General features: G+C 35.6%; 1 protein-coding gene across 1 annotated transcript in view; it reads left to right on the top strand.

Annotated features, from left to right (window-relative positions):
* Positions 1 to 3158, top strand: part of LOC143632434 (floral homeotic protein AGAMOUS-like) — a 96425-nt gene extending 93267 nt beyond the window's left edge. The window contains exons 3-8 of the mRNA XM_077100959.1: positions 1757 to 1838; positions 2192 to 2253; positions 2325 to 2436; positions 2534 to 2575; positions 2747 to 2788; positions 2919 to 3158. Coding sequence (XP_076957074.1) covers positions 1757 to 1838; positions 2192 to 2253; positions 2325 to 2436; positions 2534 to 2575; positions 2747 to 2788; positions 2919 to 3092 — 514 coding nt within the window. The 3' untranslated portion in view covers positions 3093 to 3158. The remainder of the gene's footprint in view (positions 1 to 1756; positions 1839 to 2191; positions 2254 to 2324; positions 2437 to 2533; positions 2576 to 2746; positions 2789 to 2918) is intronic.
* The last annotated feature ends 13823 nt before the right edge of the window (positions 3159 to 16981 follow it).

A 16981-nucleotide genomic window follows, 5' to 3' on the forward strand; every position in this document is an offset into this window, starting at 1 on the left:
AAACATAGTCAAAGTAAGTGTAAAGATTCTGAAATAGATGTCATCAAAGCCTAGTGAAGAATGGAAAATTACTTTGGCAGGTGTTTTTTATAATTTTTTATCTTAAACATTTTTAGAATATAGAACTGAAAAGTAGTGATTACATCGAAACATAAGGCAAACAGACAATAAGTTGTGTCATTATTGCGAAGCCCTGAAATTATCCTAATCAAATGAGTTTATTTATATTCTTGATGGTAAAACTTAATTAGGGTTTTTGAATGATTTTAAATTATGTGACAAGATGAACAAAATAGTTATTACCAATTCCAAAATTAAAATTCGTTATCTTCTCGGAAAGCATACAAAATGCATATATTTTAGACCTGAATTCCTAGAGATTTCACAAACATATGAATTAAAAAAGCTCATTTGGTTTAGTATATTTTTGTCTGAACAACAAATCATTTTTAACAACAAAATTCCACCAAAGTTTGGTGGTTGCAAAGATTTTGAACTCATTATAGTCACATTTGCGGGTCGGCTATTTGGTTTTTATATGTGTTAGAATTTAGGGTTTACACTTATCAACCAAAAAGGGATAAGATTATCAATTAAATTTTACCTACTTTGTTATGATTTTCTCTGTACGTAAGAGATTATATTTTATCTGGTTTCCTTGTGTTTAACCTAAATTCTTATCCTATATATTCATAATAAAAGTGACTTAATGATTTTAGTTTTTTCCAAGTTATTTAATTAGTTATTAACAAATTGACATTGTTTAACATTTATTTTCTAACCTGATATCAATAGGCCATTAAAAACAAAAAAAAATCTTGTATAGAATCACAACTAAGATTTTACTTGCAAGCTTTTTGAGTTACTGACACTATAAGTGGCATATTTTTCTCATTTCCAAAGTTCTTCAATATTGGTCAAAGAAAACATACACTGTTCTTTCCCTTTGGATTGTCCATTAATGTCTTTCCCAGGCTCACCATGCTGTTGAAACTAAAACAGCAACCTACAATACAGAAGTGGATAGAGAGAGCTATTATTATATATATATATATATATATATATATATATAAACTTTGTGTCTAATATTTAGGGTATTTATTCGTAGATCGTGCATAGGTTTTTCGTGTTAGAGAGAGAGAGAGACGAGGGGTATGATGATGCCATGAAATGGACGTCTCTGAATTACTTTACGGAGGGAAAAAAGAACAGAGATTTGGATCTACGAGGAGGGTAAAATGGTGAAATATAGACGAATTATCCGCTGTATAATAAATAGTCTTCACACGTGGCACAAATCTGGCCGTAGAATGACACAACCAATCATAATGATAGATGTTTTGACCGCATGGCAGAGGCAACCAATCACTATTTCGACCAAATTGAGCCAATATACAATGTGGTTTTATATGGTATCCTTAAGATCCCCGAGAAAAGTTAGATATTATTATTCAATTAGTACATTTTATGTTTCCTTAAAATCATACACAAATCCTACTGTTCCAAATGCTTTAAAGATCTTAGTACGGTTTGTTCCGTGTGAACATGAGTTAATCCTAAGGGCAAAACCAAGAAACATATAAGAAAGGGTCCTCTTTAATTATCACTATTTCAGCCACTGATTCAAATAGGCGGATAGCACTCGACTGCATGGTTTGGCTGCTTTAACGGTTTTTGATCATCCTTTTGTAATGTTCACACAAATAATCAGTAAATCAACCTAATGGCGGTCTTTATATTCTTATTGATATTGCAGTGTTAGAGGGACAATTGATCGGTACAAAAAATCATGCTTAGATCCACCTAGCAATGGTTCGGTTTCTGAGGCCAATGCTCAGGTATCCTTTAAGATCTATGCCACAAATTTTGGTATATAGTTGTAGCTAATTAACCCGTTGAGCAAGTTAAATTAATATACATGTTTATGTCAACGCGTTTGTACCCATACTAAAAGTAACTTTTTTTGTGGAAGTAGATTGTATACGAACGAGACCGGTACTTCTATGTATTTTTTAAACTTTTTGTAATTCTAAAATTAAACACCTAGAAGTACCACTTTCTTTCCTAAACAACCTATTAATAAAAAAATGTTCCTTAAAAGTGTAGTGTGGTGAAGTTCCTTAGATGTGTGGAGTGTGGACATAATGTAAATCCAGCATTCTAATGAAACACTAACACCTAAAAATTACAGTTTTACCAGCAAGAAGCTACTAAACTGCGTCAGCAAATTATAAACCTTCAGAATCAAAACAGGTACCTTTCTAATTAGCTGTGTGCGATGTTCATATGAACCTGTACCGTGTTATAACCGTTTTGTGCAAAAGGCAATTTTACAGAAACATCATGGGTGAATCTTTGGCAGACATGCCCGGGAAGGATCTCAAGAACCTTGAAACTAAGTTAGAAAAAGCAATTAGCAGAATTCGTGCGAAAAAGGTATAAGTTCTTCTCATTTATATCCTCCAAGAATCTTCAAATGAGTAACATACTTGTATTTGACATCTATTTTCTTTCTGTTTGATAAAAACTGCAGAATGAACTTCTATTTGCTGAAATTGAGTACATGCAAAAAAGGGTAAGTAATTATGTACATTTAGTTCACACTTCAACTATTTACAAACCGAGCTGAGCTTATTTCGAGCCAAATGTTAATAATTCATATTTTATGTTTGTAATGAATATATAGAATTCCATCTGTTTAAAGAAACAAAATTAATATGATTTTCATAATCACGCCTACATGTAGGAACTTGAGCTTCATAACAGCAATCAAGTCCTTAGAGCAAAGGTATATCGATCTCTCCAGCTCTCTCTCTACAAAAATCCAATACATTTGAATAGTATATTTGTTTAATTAACGAATTGTGAGATTTTACTTGGTACATTTGTTTGTTTGTTTGTTAAACACGGTTATTTAGATAGCTGAAAACGAAAGAGCTCAGCAGCAGCACATGAACTTGATGCCTGGAAGTTCGGGTTATGACCTTGGACCGCACCAGTCCTTTGACGGTCGAAACTACCTTCAAACGAATGAGTTGCCGCCCAATAATGATTACTCTTGCCAAGACCAAACCCCTCTCGAGTTGGTGTAAGCACACAATTAAATGACAAAAATCCTAGAATTTGAACTCATTAGATTGTTTCTTGATGAAATATACATTTTTGTTACCTTTTCAATCTTGAGTCCTTTAATTTGCATGATTTCATGCAGGTAATAATGAATAATGATGGCGGGCGTGAGGGTTCTCGATTACTCATTGATCAGTTGGAGCTGTAATAACCTGATAATAATTAATTAACAAGGACTGGACCTATATTTGCTTGCTTTAGTACGGATTTATTTCTTGTATAATTTAAAGATCATCGTGTTATGTGTGCAATCTAATATCATGAAACCTTATATAGTTATATATATGTTAATCGTTATACCGTATTTCTACTAGCTGTTTAACGAAAATCATGACGCATGTTAAGGGGGATGAAAACTTATCTAAGGTAATCTACTTCTAATGTAAGTCTGTCTAGTCCAGTGGCGAAGCTTAGACAAGAACACTAGGGGAGACTCAAAATGTATTTTAAAAAATCATAAAATGGGGAGTCGGGCTCAAAATTTTCGTAGAAAACGAGTAAATTTACACTATGTATAAAAATTTCCCGAAGAAAAACAACTAAAATTACAATACTGCGCGTAAAAACAAAGTGGGGTGGGGGTGGGGGGATCCTGGCCCTCACTATGCTTTGCCCCTGACCTAGTCTACAAATCGGTCACCCGTAAATTAGGATTCATCTTTTGGCGCAAATATTCACTTGTTCATATCTTGGTCGATTGATTATGTGTATTTTCTATTGGAATGATGCAAATACAACTGAACAGTTTATTAGTTTTTATGCTGAATAAGGTTGGATTTTATGGACCGGTTCGGTAAAGTCAATGCGGCTAACTGAGTTTTGACTCCTTAGAGTTACACCATGGGTAACGAACGTGAAACCCGCTTAAGTTAGTTAACCGGGTATGATATAAATTAACGAGATAATATGGAATAGGCTTTTGGAAACAAGAGATGGGCTTGGTGGTCCGTATTAGCTTAACTAGTTTACTATGATCTACGACCACCCTCTCTCAACCGAAGCCATCGTGACATAACATATGTATAAACGATTCCAAAAAAGGACAGGAAATTGGATCCATCCCTGGAGGCATAGGCATAGACGAAGAAAGCAGAAACATAGGGGTAGATGAAAACAGGGATTTATAAACTAGTTAACCTATCATTATAATCTAACCCTAGCAACCAAAAGGAGATCTATCTCATCCAAGAATTCCACACCACCATCACCACACGGCCTTATCTGCTGCCGCTGCTGCTGTCCCGTGGAGCCCACCTCGTTGCCGGCCTCCTAGCCGCTGTCGCTGCTGTCCCGGAGCACCCCGCCACCACTGCTACTGTTCATCGGCTGCCACCACCGCAGTCCGCCGCCACTGCTGCTGCCTAGTGCACCACCGTTGGTCTCGTTTCGCCTAGCGTTGCTCGTTAACTCTCGGTGTCTCGACCGGTTGTTTTTAACCAAGGTAAAATTATATATTCTGTCGGTTTACATTTATATATATTTAATTAGTTTTGTTATAATCGTGCTCGTATGTCTTGTAACCGGATCCCGTCGGGTTTTGTTTATTAATAAGATTAATTAATGATTATCATTTTTAGACGTAGCAATATTAATTGGTTTGTTTTGTTTCTAAGTTATTGTTGAACTGGAAACAGATCAAATGAGCATTCACAATGCGTTAGATGTTACCTGTCTAAAACTTCCAAATAAAAACCCATTTGCGGCTAAGATGCGGTCGTTGTGAGGTAGGTCTGAATATGTGAAGTTCGTAGCCCATGCCCGAAAATGCGAACCATGTACTAGCGTGAACGGTGGGGGCCCTCTTTTACATATATTAAAATTTTAATAATTTTTTAAAATTTTAATAAGGTTTGAAATTTAATGATTTCTAAAATGGCCGGGCCGCCTCTATCCCAACATTAAAGTTAAATTGATTTAGTCGAATATGTTGACTAAATCATCAATGGAAACAAATACAAAACTAAACATAAAATAAAAATCACCAAGCCAATAAAAAAAAAGAAAAAGAAAAGAGAAATATTGTTCAAACTTGTCCCTCTCAAATAGTCATCGAACTCGTCCTAAAATTCCGGAATGCGGACTCCAATTTTAAACATACCCCCTTAACCCCTTTGAAGTTTGAAATACCGTGGGCCCTTTTTATTAATAAGCTTGAGCCCAAAAGAAATAATGTTAGCCCATCGTTTTCTTCTAATTCACGGCCCACTTTACTTCCAAGTTCCAACCCATCTTTTCTTTTCTCATGAAACAGGTTAAACTAAATTGTACCATTTTATAGCATTCCCAGCCCGTTCTCTACCCTATATCTATATATATCATATAATTATACTAAAAAATACTGTATTTTCTCTCTTCTGCTTAATTAAATAATACTTTTTATACCTTTATCATCATATTTTCTCTCTCTTTTACTCACAACTACTTTATGAAAATATTAAAAAATTATACAGTATCTACAGTAAAACCTCAAATTTAGCTTTCCCATATAAATTCTCTCTCCTCTACTCACAACCACTCATAACCATATCATATAATTTGCAAATCCCCATCACATAATTTTAGAGAACGGATTGAGAATGCTTTTAGCTTACTTAATATACGAACCTTTTCTTCTTGAACACTTAACTTTTGTAATTTTTTTCAAAGCTTAGTGTCGTCTCTTATGACCGCTCAACATCTACATATTCCAGTGTCATCTCTTGTGACCGCTCAACACCTACAAATACATTAAAAATGATCCAAAATAGACTATGTTCCACCAAAACAAGTGTTGCGCAAATTAATATTAATATATATGAATATGATAAATACATTATATGAAGTGAAAGTTGTATGGTTAAAGTGCTATAAGCGTACCTATAAATGCAACTATATACTACCTACTATTGCGTTAACACAATATAACAACCCACTAGGCCACTAGTTAGTTAAGAAAAAAAAATTAAAAAACTTGGGTGATTTACGTGCACGTAAACAGTTATCACATGAATGGTGGCATATGTTTATTGTTTAACATTCCCTCTCAACTTCAACTTTGATCGTTATTATGTTGTCGTTAAAATGGAGAAACTTTTGGCTTTGTCTGCCAATTGATTCTTGGTATAATGGCATCCACCTACTGCAAATTGATCTCCCCATTTGAAAACTTTCTCACTCAAATAATGATAATGCACTTCGATATGCTTGGTTGGTGCATGAAAAGTTAGATTCTCAGCTAGCTAGGGTCGTTTTCAAGAATTTCTTAAGATTTCAGGGCTCAGACAAGCATAAAAAAGAGCATCTGAAACCACATTTTTAAATTATGTGATAAATAATTTGACAATTTACTTATTAAGTTGCTATTCCAAAGCCCAATATGAACAAAAGCAAATAATAATAATATTATTATTATTATTATAAAACATGAAGGAAAGTTTTTTCTATAAAAATAAAAATACCATAAATTTAATGGGAATTGAAGCCACGACATTTGATTCCATAGACTACCATTTTTTCAATTAGGCCAAGGAGTCATTTTTTTTTGCTTATGTTTTTAAACAAAATAATTAAAATATATACAATTTTTTAAAAAAAAATTGTAGACCTCTCGGAAGAATGGATCTGGGTCCATCGCCCTTCTCGACCTCCCTTTGGTTTGGCTGGCTAGCTTGATCGTTTAACTATTGACTATTGTCTTATAGAAGTTTAACTTTAAAGAATATAATGTTGAATCTCAACTGAATTTTCTTTTTTGTTACGATTGATATACAATATGGTTCAACATTTTCTGATAAAAGTTCCTAGCTAACAACTAACGAAATTGACCGGGATGAGTGGGTCACTCAGACAAACCGGATTAGTTAAAGGTTCGATATATTGACAATTTAATCTGAATTTTTAACTTTAATTTTTTTATTTTTTTTTCAAAACAGTAGTTCGTGTAAAATATTTTAGAAATTAATCACAAAGTGACTCATTATAAGCAATCAAATGAGGAGATTATTTAAAGATTTAAAAGCTTAAAAGTAATTTTATGTCTCTTTTTGATCTTTGATCATTGATCGGTAACTAACTAGTCATTAGTTCAAACCATACCGAACCATTTGGGTCTTAGAATATTCTCATTCGGTTCTCCAAAATTTTGTGAGGGAAGTTTGTAAATTATAGAGTGTGATTTTGAGTGTAAATTATAGGATGGAGAGAGAAAATGTAGTGATTTTTTGTAAATTTGGGAAAAAAGTAATGATTTTTTGTAAATTATAGGGTAGAGAGAAAAAACTGTAATGATTAAAGTACAAAAAAAATATTAATTAATTAAACAAAAAAGAGAAATGCAGTGTTTCTTTAGTGTAATTATAGAGATGGGGATAGGAAATCAGTTGAGAATGCTCTTAGGCAGGCCGAGTTGCTTTGTTTTTAACGGTTTCATCGATTTCAATAACTTACAAAATACCTCTCTCTACTCGTGTTTCTTGGTCAGTTAACTTTTAGTTATCGTGGTGTATATTATCTTATCTTATTACACTAATAAAAGAAAATATTGTAACTTATGTGTCAAGCCTATATTCCTAATAATTCATAATCTCTCATTTCATTCATTCTAACTATCTATGGGTTATGGGTCATAGATCAAAACTATTTTGTCAATTGGGTCATAACATAGTGTGGATTTTATTCAATATTCAGTTAAATACCATTTTTATACATGAGGTTTGATCAAATACACAGCTTTAGTACATTCGTAAGTATTTTAAGAATCATAATTAAAATAACAAACCTTATTTATTTTTATTGTTTGACAAATCCCGTGTAATATAAATTTATAATACGTATCACAATAGTGCCTTTAAACTTAGCATTCTCTTTCTGAGTTTCGGTACGTAACTACGTATATTAAAAGTAAATGAAAAGACGACTATTTACTTGTTTTAAAATCGGGTACTTAACAACCATGTCTGACTTGTATTTATGAAAGCCAGCTTCAGAAAATTATTAAATAGATGTCCTCAGTCACAATTCTAGTAAACTATTCTTTTAACTTATGTTTTTCATTTAAAATTAAAAATTGAAAAAGTTCACAAATGACCGAAGCAAATTTTCATTTTCTTTTATATGTTCTTTAAATCCTTCGTGAAGAAACAGTGTTTATGACGAAATAGAAAACAGACGGGTAACAAACGACACCGGTTGTCTTTATTAAATAGCAAAACTAAGTCATTTATTCATAGATCCTCGGGTAATTCTATAGGCTCAGATGCAAGGAAACCAAAAGAATCAAATACAATGGGTATAGAAAGCAGACGGGTAACAAACGACACTGGTTGTCTTTATTAAATAGCAAAACTAAGTCATTTATTCATAGATCCTCGGGTAATTCTATAGGCTCAGATGCAAGGAAACCAAAAGAATCAAATACAATGGGTATAGACACGTGCTGATTGTCAAGACATGCTTTCTCATGTTTGGTCACTTAAATGAAATATATATTTTTAACGCAACTTAACCCACTGTGAAAGCAGTACTCCCCAAGCTCACAAGAGTATAAACACCATCAACACGCACATGTTTCTCTCTCATCCATTCAAAGACCAAAACAGAACCTTCCTTCCAACGGATCGGTCAAGAAATTCATCGGAGCTTCTTTATCAACAGAAATTCTTGATCATCCCTAACCAAATTGTGTTGGTACTTGAATCCCCAAAGCTCTGTACCACATGCTCCCCAAAGGAGTTCAAACACGCCTTACGACATACAGGGCATATCTTGTTGGAAAATTTTGTGTAAATAAGATGTATTTTAATTGTGAATTCTTTTATTTTATATGATTAGTTGAAACACCTTTGATAAAGACCATTCAACATATCATTAAGTTTTGTTCAAAACTTAAATACATTGGTTAATGTTGATTGGGGTGTTTCACTTTATCCTTTAATAATGGTTGAATAGTTTCAACTTTCTACTAGTATAAATACCAAGGTATTCCTTGGTTGAAAGACACACCAAAATAACACATTCTCTCTTGTGTTTTCTCCTACTTTCTCCTTAAAAAATTCCAACATTCTTGATCATATTCATCATTTTCTTTAAGATACTATTCGGGTGCTAGAGCCCTCCCCGGCAGTACATACTGCTTAGCCCGTTGTACTCTGGGAAACAAAAAGGGGAGAGACCCGGATTTTGTTTTAAGGGCCCTATGTAAAACACGATCCTCGGCCACAAAGACCACAACACCATTCTTCTTCTACACCTTTCTTGCATTATTTTATTTCAATTGTATTATAATTTTGATTTTTTCCGGTGTAATTCGTATTGTAATTTACTTGCTTTCCTAGATAGGTTTGATTCCTTGAATTGTAATCATTTTACTAAAAGTGTTTTATTTTTATACGCGAACGGTTTCCTACAATCTTAAAACAAATTTTTTTAAGATCACTGTTCGTGTATTCAAAACATTCTCGTGTGACTCAAACTAGTTTTGTTTCACGCGGTTCTGTTTTAAAAAAAACATTTTTTTTCTTTCCATTTCTATTCAAATGAGCGACTTTGTAAAAACGGAAATCGGTTATAATTCGGATTTTTTAACGCTAAACTCTTGGAAAAACCCATTGTTTGGTACCTTCAAAGTTGGACTTAGAACACCTTCGGTGGGTTAATTCGAGAGTTCGGATTAAAAAGTTTTGCGTAACTTTAATTTAGTGGGAGCGACCACTATTAATATTTCCGAAAAACTAACTTAGCATAGTTTATTTTTCAGAAAAAATGGCATCACCGTCATCGAGCAAGGTTACCGTACGCCTTTGTCCGTTATGGTAGGAGCGATTACCATGGCTAATCACACTGAAAAACCCGAGAAGTTCTCGGGTTTGCACTTTAAACGGTGACAACAGAAGATGTTCTTCTATTTGACCACCTTGAACCTTGCGAGGTTCTTGACAGAATCCTCTCCCCTAGCCACTAACGCGGAGGGGGGGGGGGACCGACGCTCAAACTTTGAGTGTGGTAGATGTGTGGAAGCATTTGGAATTCTTATATCGAAACTATGTGTTAAACGGTTTAGTTGAAGCGTTGTATAACGTGTACTCTTCAATAAAGTCCGCCAAAGAATTATGGGAGTATTTAGACAAAAAGTACAAAACGAAGGATGCGGGAACAAAGAAATTTGTTGTCGCCCGTTTCTTGGACTATAAAATGGTTGACTCCAGACTGTAATTAGTCAACTCCAAGAGTTGCAAGTTATACTTCACGACATCTTTGCTGAGGGAATGACACTTAGTGAGACATTCAAGTGGCAGCAATGATTGAAAAATTGCCTCCTAGTTGGGTTGAGTTTAAGAATTATCTTAAACACAAGAGAAAGGAGATGGCCATTGATAATCTTATTGTTCGACTTCGGATAGAAGAAGACAATAAGAGAGCTCAAAAAGGTAGCCTAGTGGATGTTTCCGCCAAGGCTAACTTAGTCGAGTACGGTCGATCCTCCAAAAGGGGCAATAAGGGCAAAGACAAAGGTAACAAAGGGAAAGCGAAAGTGGACCTTGGCATGAAGAAAGGGGTTGTGAAAAAGAAGCGTCCACCTTTCCAAGAACCATGTTACAACTGTAACGAGATGGGGCACCGGGCGAACCAGTGCAAGAAACAGAAGTGCGAGCGCGCGCATTTGGTGGACGAGGATGGCACTCCTCTCGTGGCGATGATTACCGAGGAAGCGGCTTTTATCGAGGAAGTCAACGTTGTGGGAGACGCTCCTAAAGGGTGGTACCTTGACACCGACGCAACCCGCCATGTTTGCGGCGACAAACAACCCTTTAAGAATTTCAAAGAGGCGGCGGGTGACCAGAAGCTTTACATGGGGAATAAAGCGACTGCAGACATCATGGGGGAAGGCGATGTGGTCTTTGAAGTGGACTTCTGGCAAGGAGCTCACGTTGAGAAAAGTTCTCTATGTTCCCGAGATTCGCAAGAATCTTGTCTCGGGATGGATGCTCAACAAGCACGGATTTCGTTTGGTGATTGAATCGGATAAATTTATTTTATCGAAAAATGGAATGTTTGTCAGCAAGGGTTATGCCGACAATGCTATGTTCAAATTGAATGTAATTGTTGTAAAAAATTCTATGAATAAAATTGCAACTTCTATTTACATGATTGAGTCGTCAAATTCTAATTCTTGTGTTTGGCATGGTAGACTAGGACATGTAAATTTTAATTCAATTCGACGTTTAATTAAATTAAATAGCATTCCATGTTTTAAAATCGATTCAAAATATAAATGCGAAACATGTGTGGAATCCAAACTAACGAGAAAGCCTTTCAAATCGGTTCAACGAATAACCGAACCCCTTGATTTAATCCACACCGATGTGTGCGATTTAAAAGCCACTCCCACAAGAGGTGGAAATAAGTATTTCATCACGTTTATTGATGATAGTACTCGGTATTGCTATGTATACTTACTTAAAAGTAAGGATGAAGCAACAGACAAGTTTATCTTGTATAAATATGAGGTTGAAAATCAACTAAAACGGAGAATAAAAACTTTGTGAAGTGATAGGGGTGGTGAATATGTTTCACCATTTGCGGAAATATGCGCAAAAAGTGGCATAATACATGAGTGTACCCCACCTTATTCTCCACAATCAAATGGCATTGCGGAACGAAATAACCGTACATTAAAGAGATGATGAATGCCATGTTGATTAGCTCGGGCGTGAGCTATGACTTATGGGGGGAGGCTATTCTCTCAGCCAATTATATCTTGAATAAGATACCCTGCAAGAAAAACGGACGTGACTCCGTATGAGTTATGGAAGGGTAAAAAAACTTCATACAAATACATTCGAGTGTGGGGGTGCCTTGCCAAGGTGACGATTCCGCCACTAAAGGCACTAACGATAGGACCTAAAACCATGGATTGTATATTCATTGGATATGCACACCATAGTAATGTGCATAGGTTTCTTGTACATGAGTCAAAGAATCCCAATGTACATGAAGGCACTATTGTTGAGTGGAGGACCAACAGATTTTTTCGAAAATGTGTTTCCCTGTTTAAGGAAAACACATGCGAGTTCATCAAGAGCGATTGATGAAGCAAGTACATCAAGAGCGATTAATGATACTGTTCATAATGAGAGACATGAACGACCCGAAATTGAGGAAGGTGAGCTTAGACGAAGCAAAAGACCAAGGATTGAAAAATCCTTCAGTCCTGATTTCATGAGCTACATGGTTGAGGGTGAGCCCAATACCTACCGCGATGCGGTTACCTCCGCGGAATCACCTCAATGGAAAGAAGCAATTAAGAACAAGATAGATTCTATATTGCAAATTCATACTTGGGAGTTAGTAGATCTTCCGCCGGGTTGTAAACCCCTTGGATATCATTGGATATTCAAAAGGAAGATGAAAGCCGATGGAAGTATTGATAAATACAAGGCAAGGTTAGTGATCAAAGGGTATAGACAAAAAGAAGGTCTAGACTATTTTGATACTTACTCGCCGGTCACATGAATAACCTCAATAAGGTTGGTTCTTGCAATCGCGGCCTTACGAAATTTGGAAATTCACCAAATGGATGTAAAAACCGCATTTCTAAATGGCGATTTAGATGAAAAGATTTACAAGGAGCAACTCGAGGGTTTATCCGCCCCAGGGAAAGAGGGCAAAGTATGTAAACTAGTCAAATCATTGTATGGTTTGAAGCAAGCTCCAAAACAATGGCACTTAAAGTTTGATCATGTCATGCTTGACAATGGTTTCAAAATAAACGAGTGTGACAAATGTGTCTATGTGAAGGACACACCGGGAGGTTATGTGATTTTATGTCTTTATGTAGATGATATGCTTATCATTGGGAGTAATGATACTATGATTAAATCTACAAAAGATATGTTGAAAGAGAGGTTTGACATGAAAGACTTGGGTCTCGCGGAAGTGATTCCTGGGGTTCAAATTACTAGAACCCAAAATGGTCTTATCTTAAGTCAACCTCACTATGTGGACAAGATTATTGAGAAATTCAATAAGGATGACACGTGGTGCGCGTCAACTCCAATTGATACCACCCACCATCTATCTTAAAATAGAGGTGAGGGTGTTGCTCAATTAGAATACTCGAGAATCATTGGAAGCTTAATGTATCTTATGACATTTACTAGACCTGATCTAGCTTATGTCGTGAGTCGGCTAAGTAGATATACTAGTAATCCGAGTGGGGAACATTGGAAAAGTATCATGCAAGTGCTAAGATACTTGAGATACACGATAGACGATGGACTCCATTATAACCTTGATCCAGCTGTGATCGAAGGATACAGTGATGCAAATTGGATTTCGGATATAAAAGATTCTAAATCAACAAGTGGATATGTATTCACACTTGGTGGTGCAGCTATTGCTTGGAAGTCTTCTAAGCAAACGGTTATAGTTAGATCCACGATGGAATCGGAGTTTATCGCCTTAGATAAATGTTGTGAAGAGGCAGAATGGCTACGTCAATTTATGGAAGATATTCCAATATGGCCAAAGCCTTTGTCGGCTATTTGCATACATTGTGACAGTCAAACAGCGATTGGTAGAGCCCATAGCGTGATGTACAACGGCAAATCAAGGCATATTCAACGTAGACATAACACGGTACGACAACTACTCACAACAGGTTTTATCACGATTGACTATGTGAAGTCAAAAGATAACATTGCAGACCCGTTAACAAAAGGCTTAAGCAAAGAGTTAGTTAACAAGTCGTCAAAAGGAATGGGACTAAAGCCCATGGGAAAAGGGGACATGAGGGAAACCTAACCTAGTTGACTGGAGATCCCAAGATCTAGGTTCAATAGGAAAACTTAATCATGAAACCAAGGGTGGTCACTGTGGGGGAGTACCCCAAACCAAACTAAAGGGCGTTGCGTGTGCGCACGTCCTAGTCCATTCCAATCAGTGACATATGTTGTAAGGATGAGCATAATAAAGGTTAATGATTTGTGGAAATCAATAAACCTATTGCTTTTAATGATTCGAGCGAGAATCATCTATGTGAGAGAGAACTAGGGTCGGTTCGCATGTATTTTGGGGCAAAAATCCTAGAGCTCTCATAGAACCAGGCTAGTGTTCCAGGACCATAATAGGACATGACAGTAAGGGCTTGGCCAGACCAGGGAGAGTGTTGTGTGAAGTGTATTTTCGTCTACATAAATGGGGGTATGTTCAAAGACATCGTGTCTACACACAGCTAGGAGACTAAGTATGCTTCAAAAAGGAATGTTTAAAGGATAACACCTACCTATCCTGCAATGTTCAACCGTTGAATTGAACCCAAGAAACTTGCATGTATGGATTGATCTCAATGTGAAAATGAATAAGTTTTGTTTTCACATGTGGGGGATGGTTGGAAAATGTGTAGAAATAAATGAGTTTTATTTTCACATGTGGGGGATTGTTGGAAAATTTTGTGTAAATAAAATACATTTTAATTGTGAATTCTTTTATTTTATATGATTAGTTGAAACACCTTTGATTTAGTCAAGACCATTCATCATGTCATTAAGTTTTGTTCAAAACTTAAATATATTGGTTAATGTTGATTGGGGTGTTTCACTTTTTCCTTTAATGATGGTTGAAAGGTTTCAACTTTCTACTAGTATAAATACCAAGGTATTCCTTGGTTGAAAGACACACCAAAATAACACATTCTCTTTTGTGTTTTCTCCTACTTTCTCCCTAAAAAATTCCAACATTCTTGATCATATTCATCATTTTCTTTAAGATACTATTCGGGTGCTAGAGCCCTCCCCGGCAGTACATACTGCTTAGCCTGTTGTACCCTGGGAAACAAAACGGGGAGAGACCCGGATTTTGTTTTAAGGGCCCCGTGTAAAACACGATCGCCGGCCACAAAGACCACGACACCATTCTTCTTCTACACCTTTCTTGCGTTATTTTATTTCAATTGTATAATAATTTTGATTTTTTCTGGTGTAATTCGTATTGTAATTTACTTGCTTTCCTAGATAGATTTGATTCCTTGTATTGTAATCATTTTACTAAAAGTGTTTTATTTTTATACGCGAACGGTTTCCTACATATCTCATCGACCGAAATAGGAAAATCACTAGGCGATATTTAAGAATATTATGATAATCCAAACACGCCTTACGACATTTGTCACTAATAGTAATTTAATAGTTTCAATAACATGTTACAAGCTGTTTTACAACTGGTGTCTTAGTGACTTAGAGAGTGTTTCTAAACAATCATTCATAGACTTGCAGGTGGGTTTGGTCCAACCTTTGAACTTGTCACTGAACCTGAGAGTGGGTTCTAAATTATCTTTGTACCAGCCTATGATCATAGTGGTTTTAGATTCAGCGTATAACCCGCAGTTTGAAGACTTCGAATGAACCAGCATAAAGATATATGGTCGTATATGACCTGAAACCATCGGACCCCTTCTTAGAACTACCAGCAGATTGAATTTTAAATCACAATTCTGAAGTCTCTAGGCCTCACACATTCAAAAACATAAAGGTGGGTCACGGTGACGCAAGTGTACCAAGCGCATCATCAAAGGGCTGCATTGCGCCCATTGCATATACAACATGAGAGAGGCAAGGCTTAAGTTTTAACTATTTAATAGTTCTTTTGAAAAACTTGCAAGGTATGTGTAAGAGAAAGTGTCACTTATATCAGTATGTAGTTTATTCGCTTCAAATAAAAGCTTTGACTTGCCTTTTTACAAGCTTATTGAAAGATAAGGACACAAGAGTAGTAAAACATAGTGTGTTAAGAGCACAAGGAGTGTATATATATATATATATTATCTTCATGTACTCATATAATTAACAAAGGTTCAATTCAGTGATACCATGATATTCAAATATTTGAAATGTGTAGCATACTAAGATATTCTATCGTTGCAACATTTTTATTTATTCATGAGTTTTTGGTTCATGTCAAGTAACTAATGTAAGTGACTTAAGTATGACACTAAAATAAGGGAAATGTTGGTGATTTAAATGTTATCAAACTATTTTGGGTAATCGAGTTTTACTTGTAGACCAAATAAGAAATCTTAATAAACATTGATGCGAGTTAGCAGGTGTAGTATATTCTTGTTCAATATACTATGACTTTGATACTAAGAAACCTCTGAAGGTGTAAGGGGCAAAACTCCCAAGCTCCAAGGGGCTACCCATTTGTGGGATTCAAGGGGAACACCCGAGCATGGGGTCACGCTGATTGACGAAAAGTTAAATGGAAAATGATCGTTACTGGAAAAAAAATAGCAAGTTATTAAAGGTCGATAGCCACTAAAATACTTCAATCTGAAAGTTAAATATTACACGATTCACAAACTTTCAGGAATTACAAAACATGGAAACCCACACTTTGCTCGTCAACTTTTCACCTGTGCGGATTAATCAATTATTCTGTTTGAACACGTATTAATTAAAGGAAAAATTCTCAAAATGACACTATTTAGGAAAGAGATTCCAATTTTGTCCCCAAAACTTAATAATTCCAAAAATGTCATCTTTTAACTCATCTTTGACTATGTATTAAGAAATCTAACACGTCTTTGACGACGTGATGGTCAAAGATGAGTTAGGCCTCCAAATACATGGTCAACGATGTATTCTTGTTCAATATACTATGACTTTGATACTAAGAAACCTCTGAAGGTGTAAGGGGCAAAACTCCCAAGCTCCAAGGGGCTACCCATTTGTGGGATTCAAGGGGAACACCCGAGCATGGGGTCACGCTGATTGACGAAAAGTTAAATGGAAAATGATCGTTACTGGAAAAAAAATAGCAAGTTATTAAAGGTCGATAGCCACTAAAATACTTCAATCTGAAAGTTAAATATTACACGATT

Source organism: Bidens hawaiensis, unplaced genomic scaffold (assembly GCF_021521415.1).
Source record: "Bidens hawaiensis isolate Kalapana, Puna unplaced genomic scaffold, B.hawaiensis_p1.1 tig00006390_1, whole genome shotgun sequence".
Classification (NCBI taxonomy): Eukaryota; Viridiplantae; Streptophyta; class Magnoliopsida; order Asterales; family Asteraceae; genus Bidens; species Bidens hawaiensis.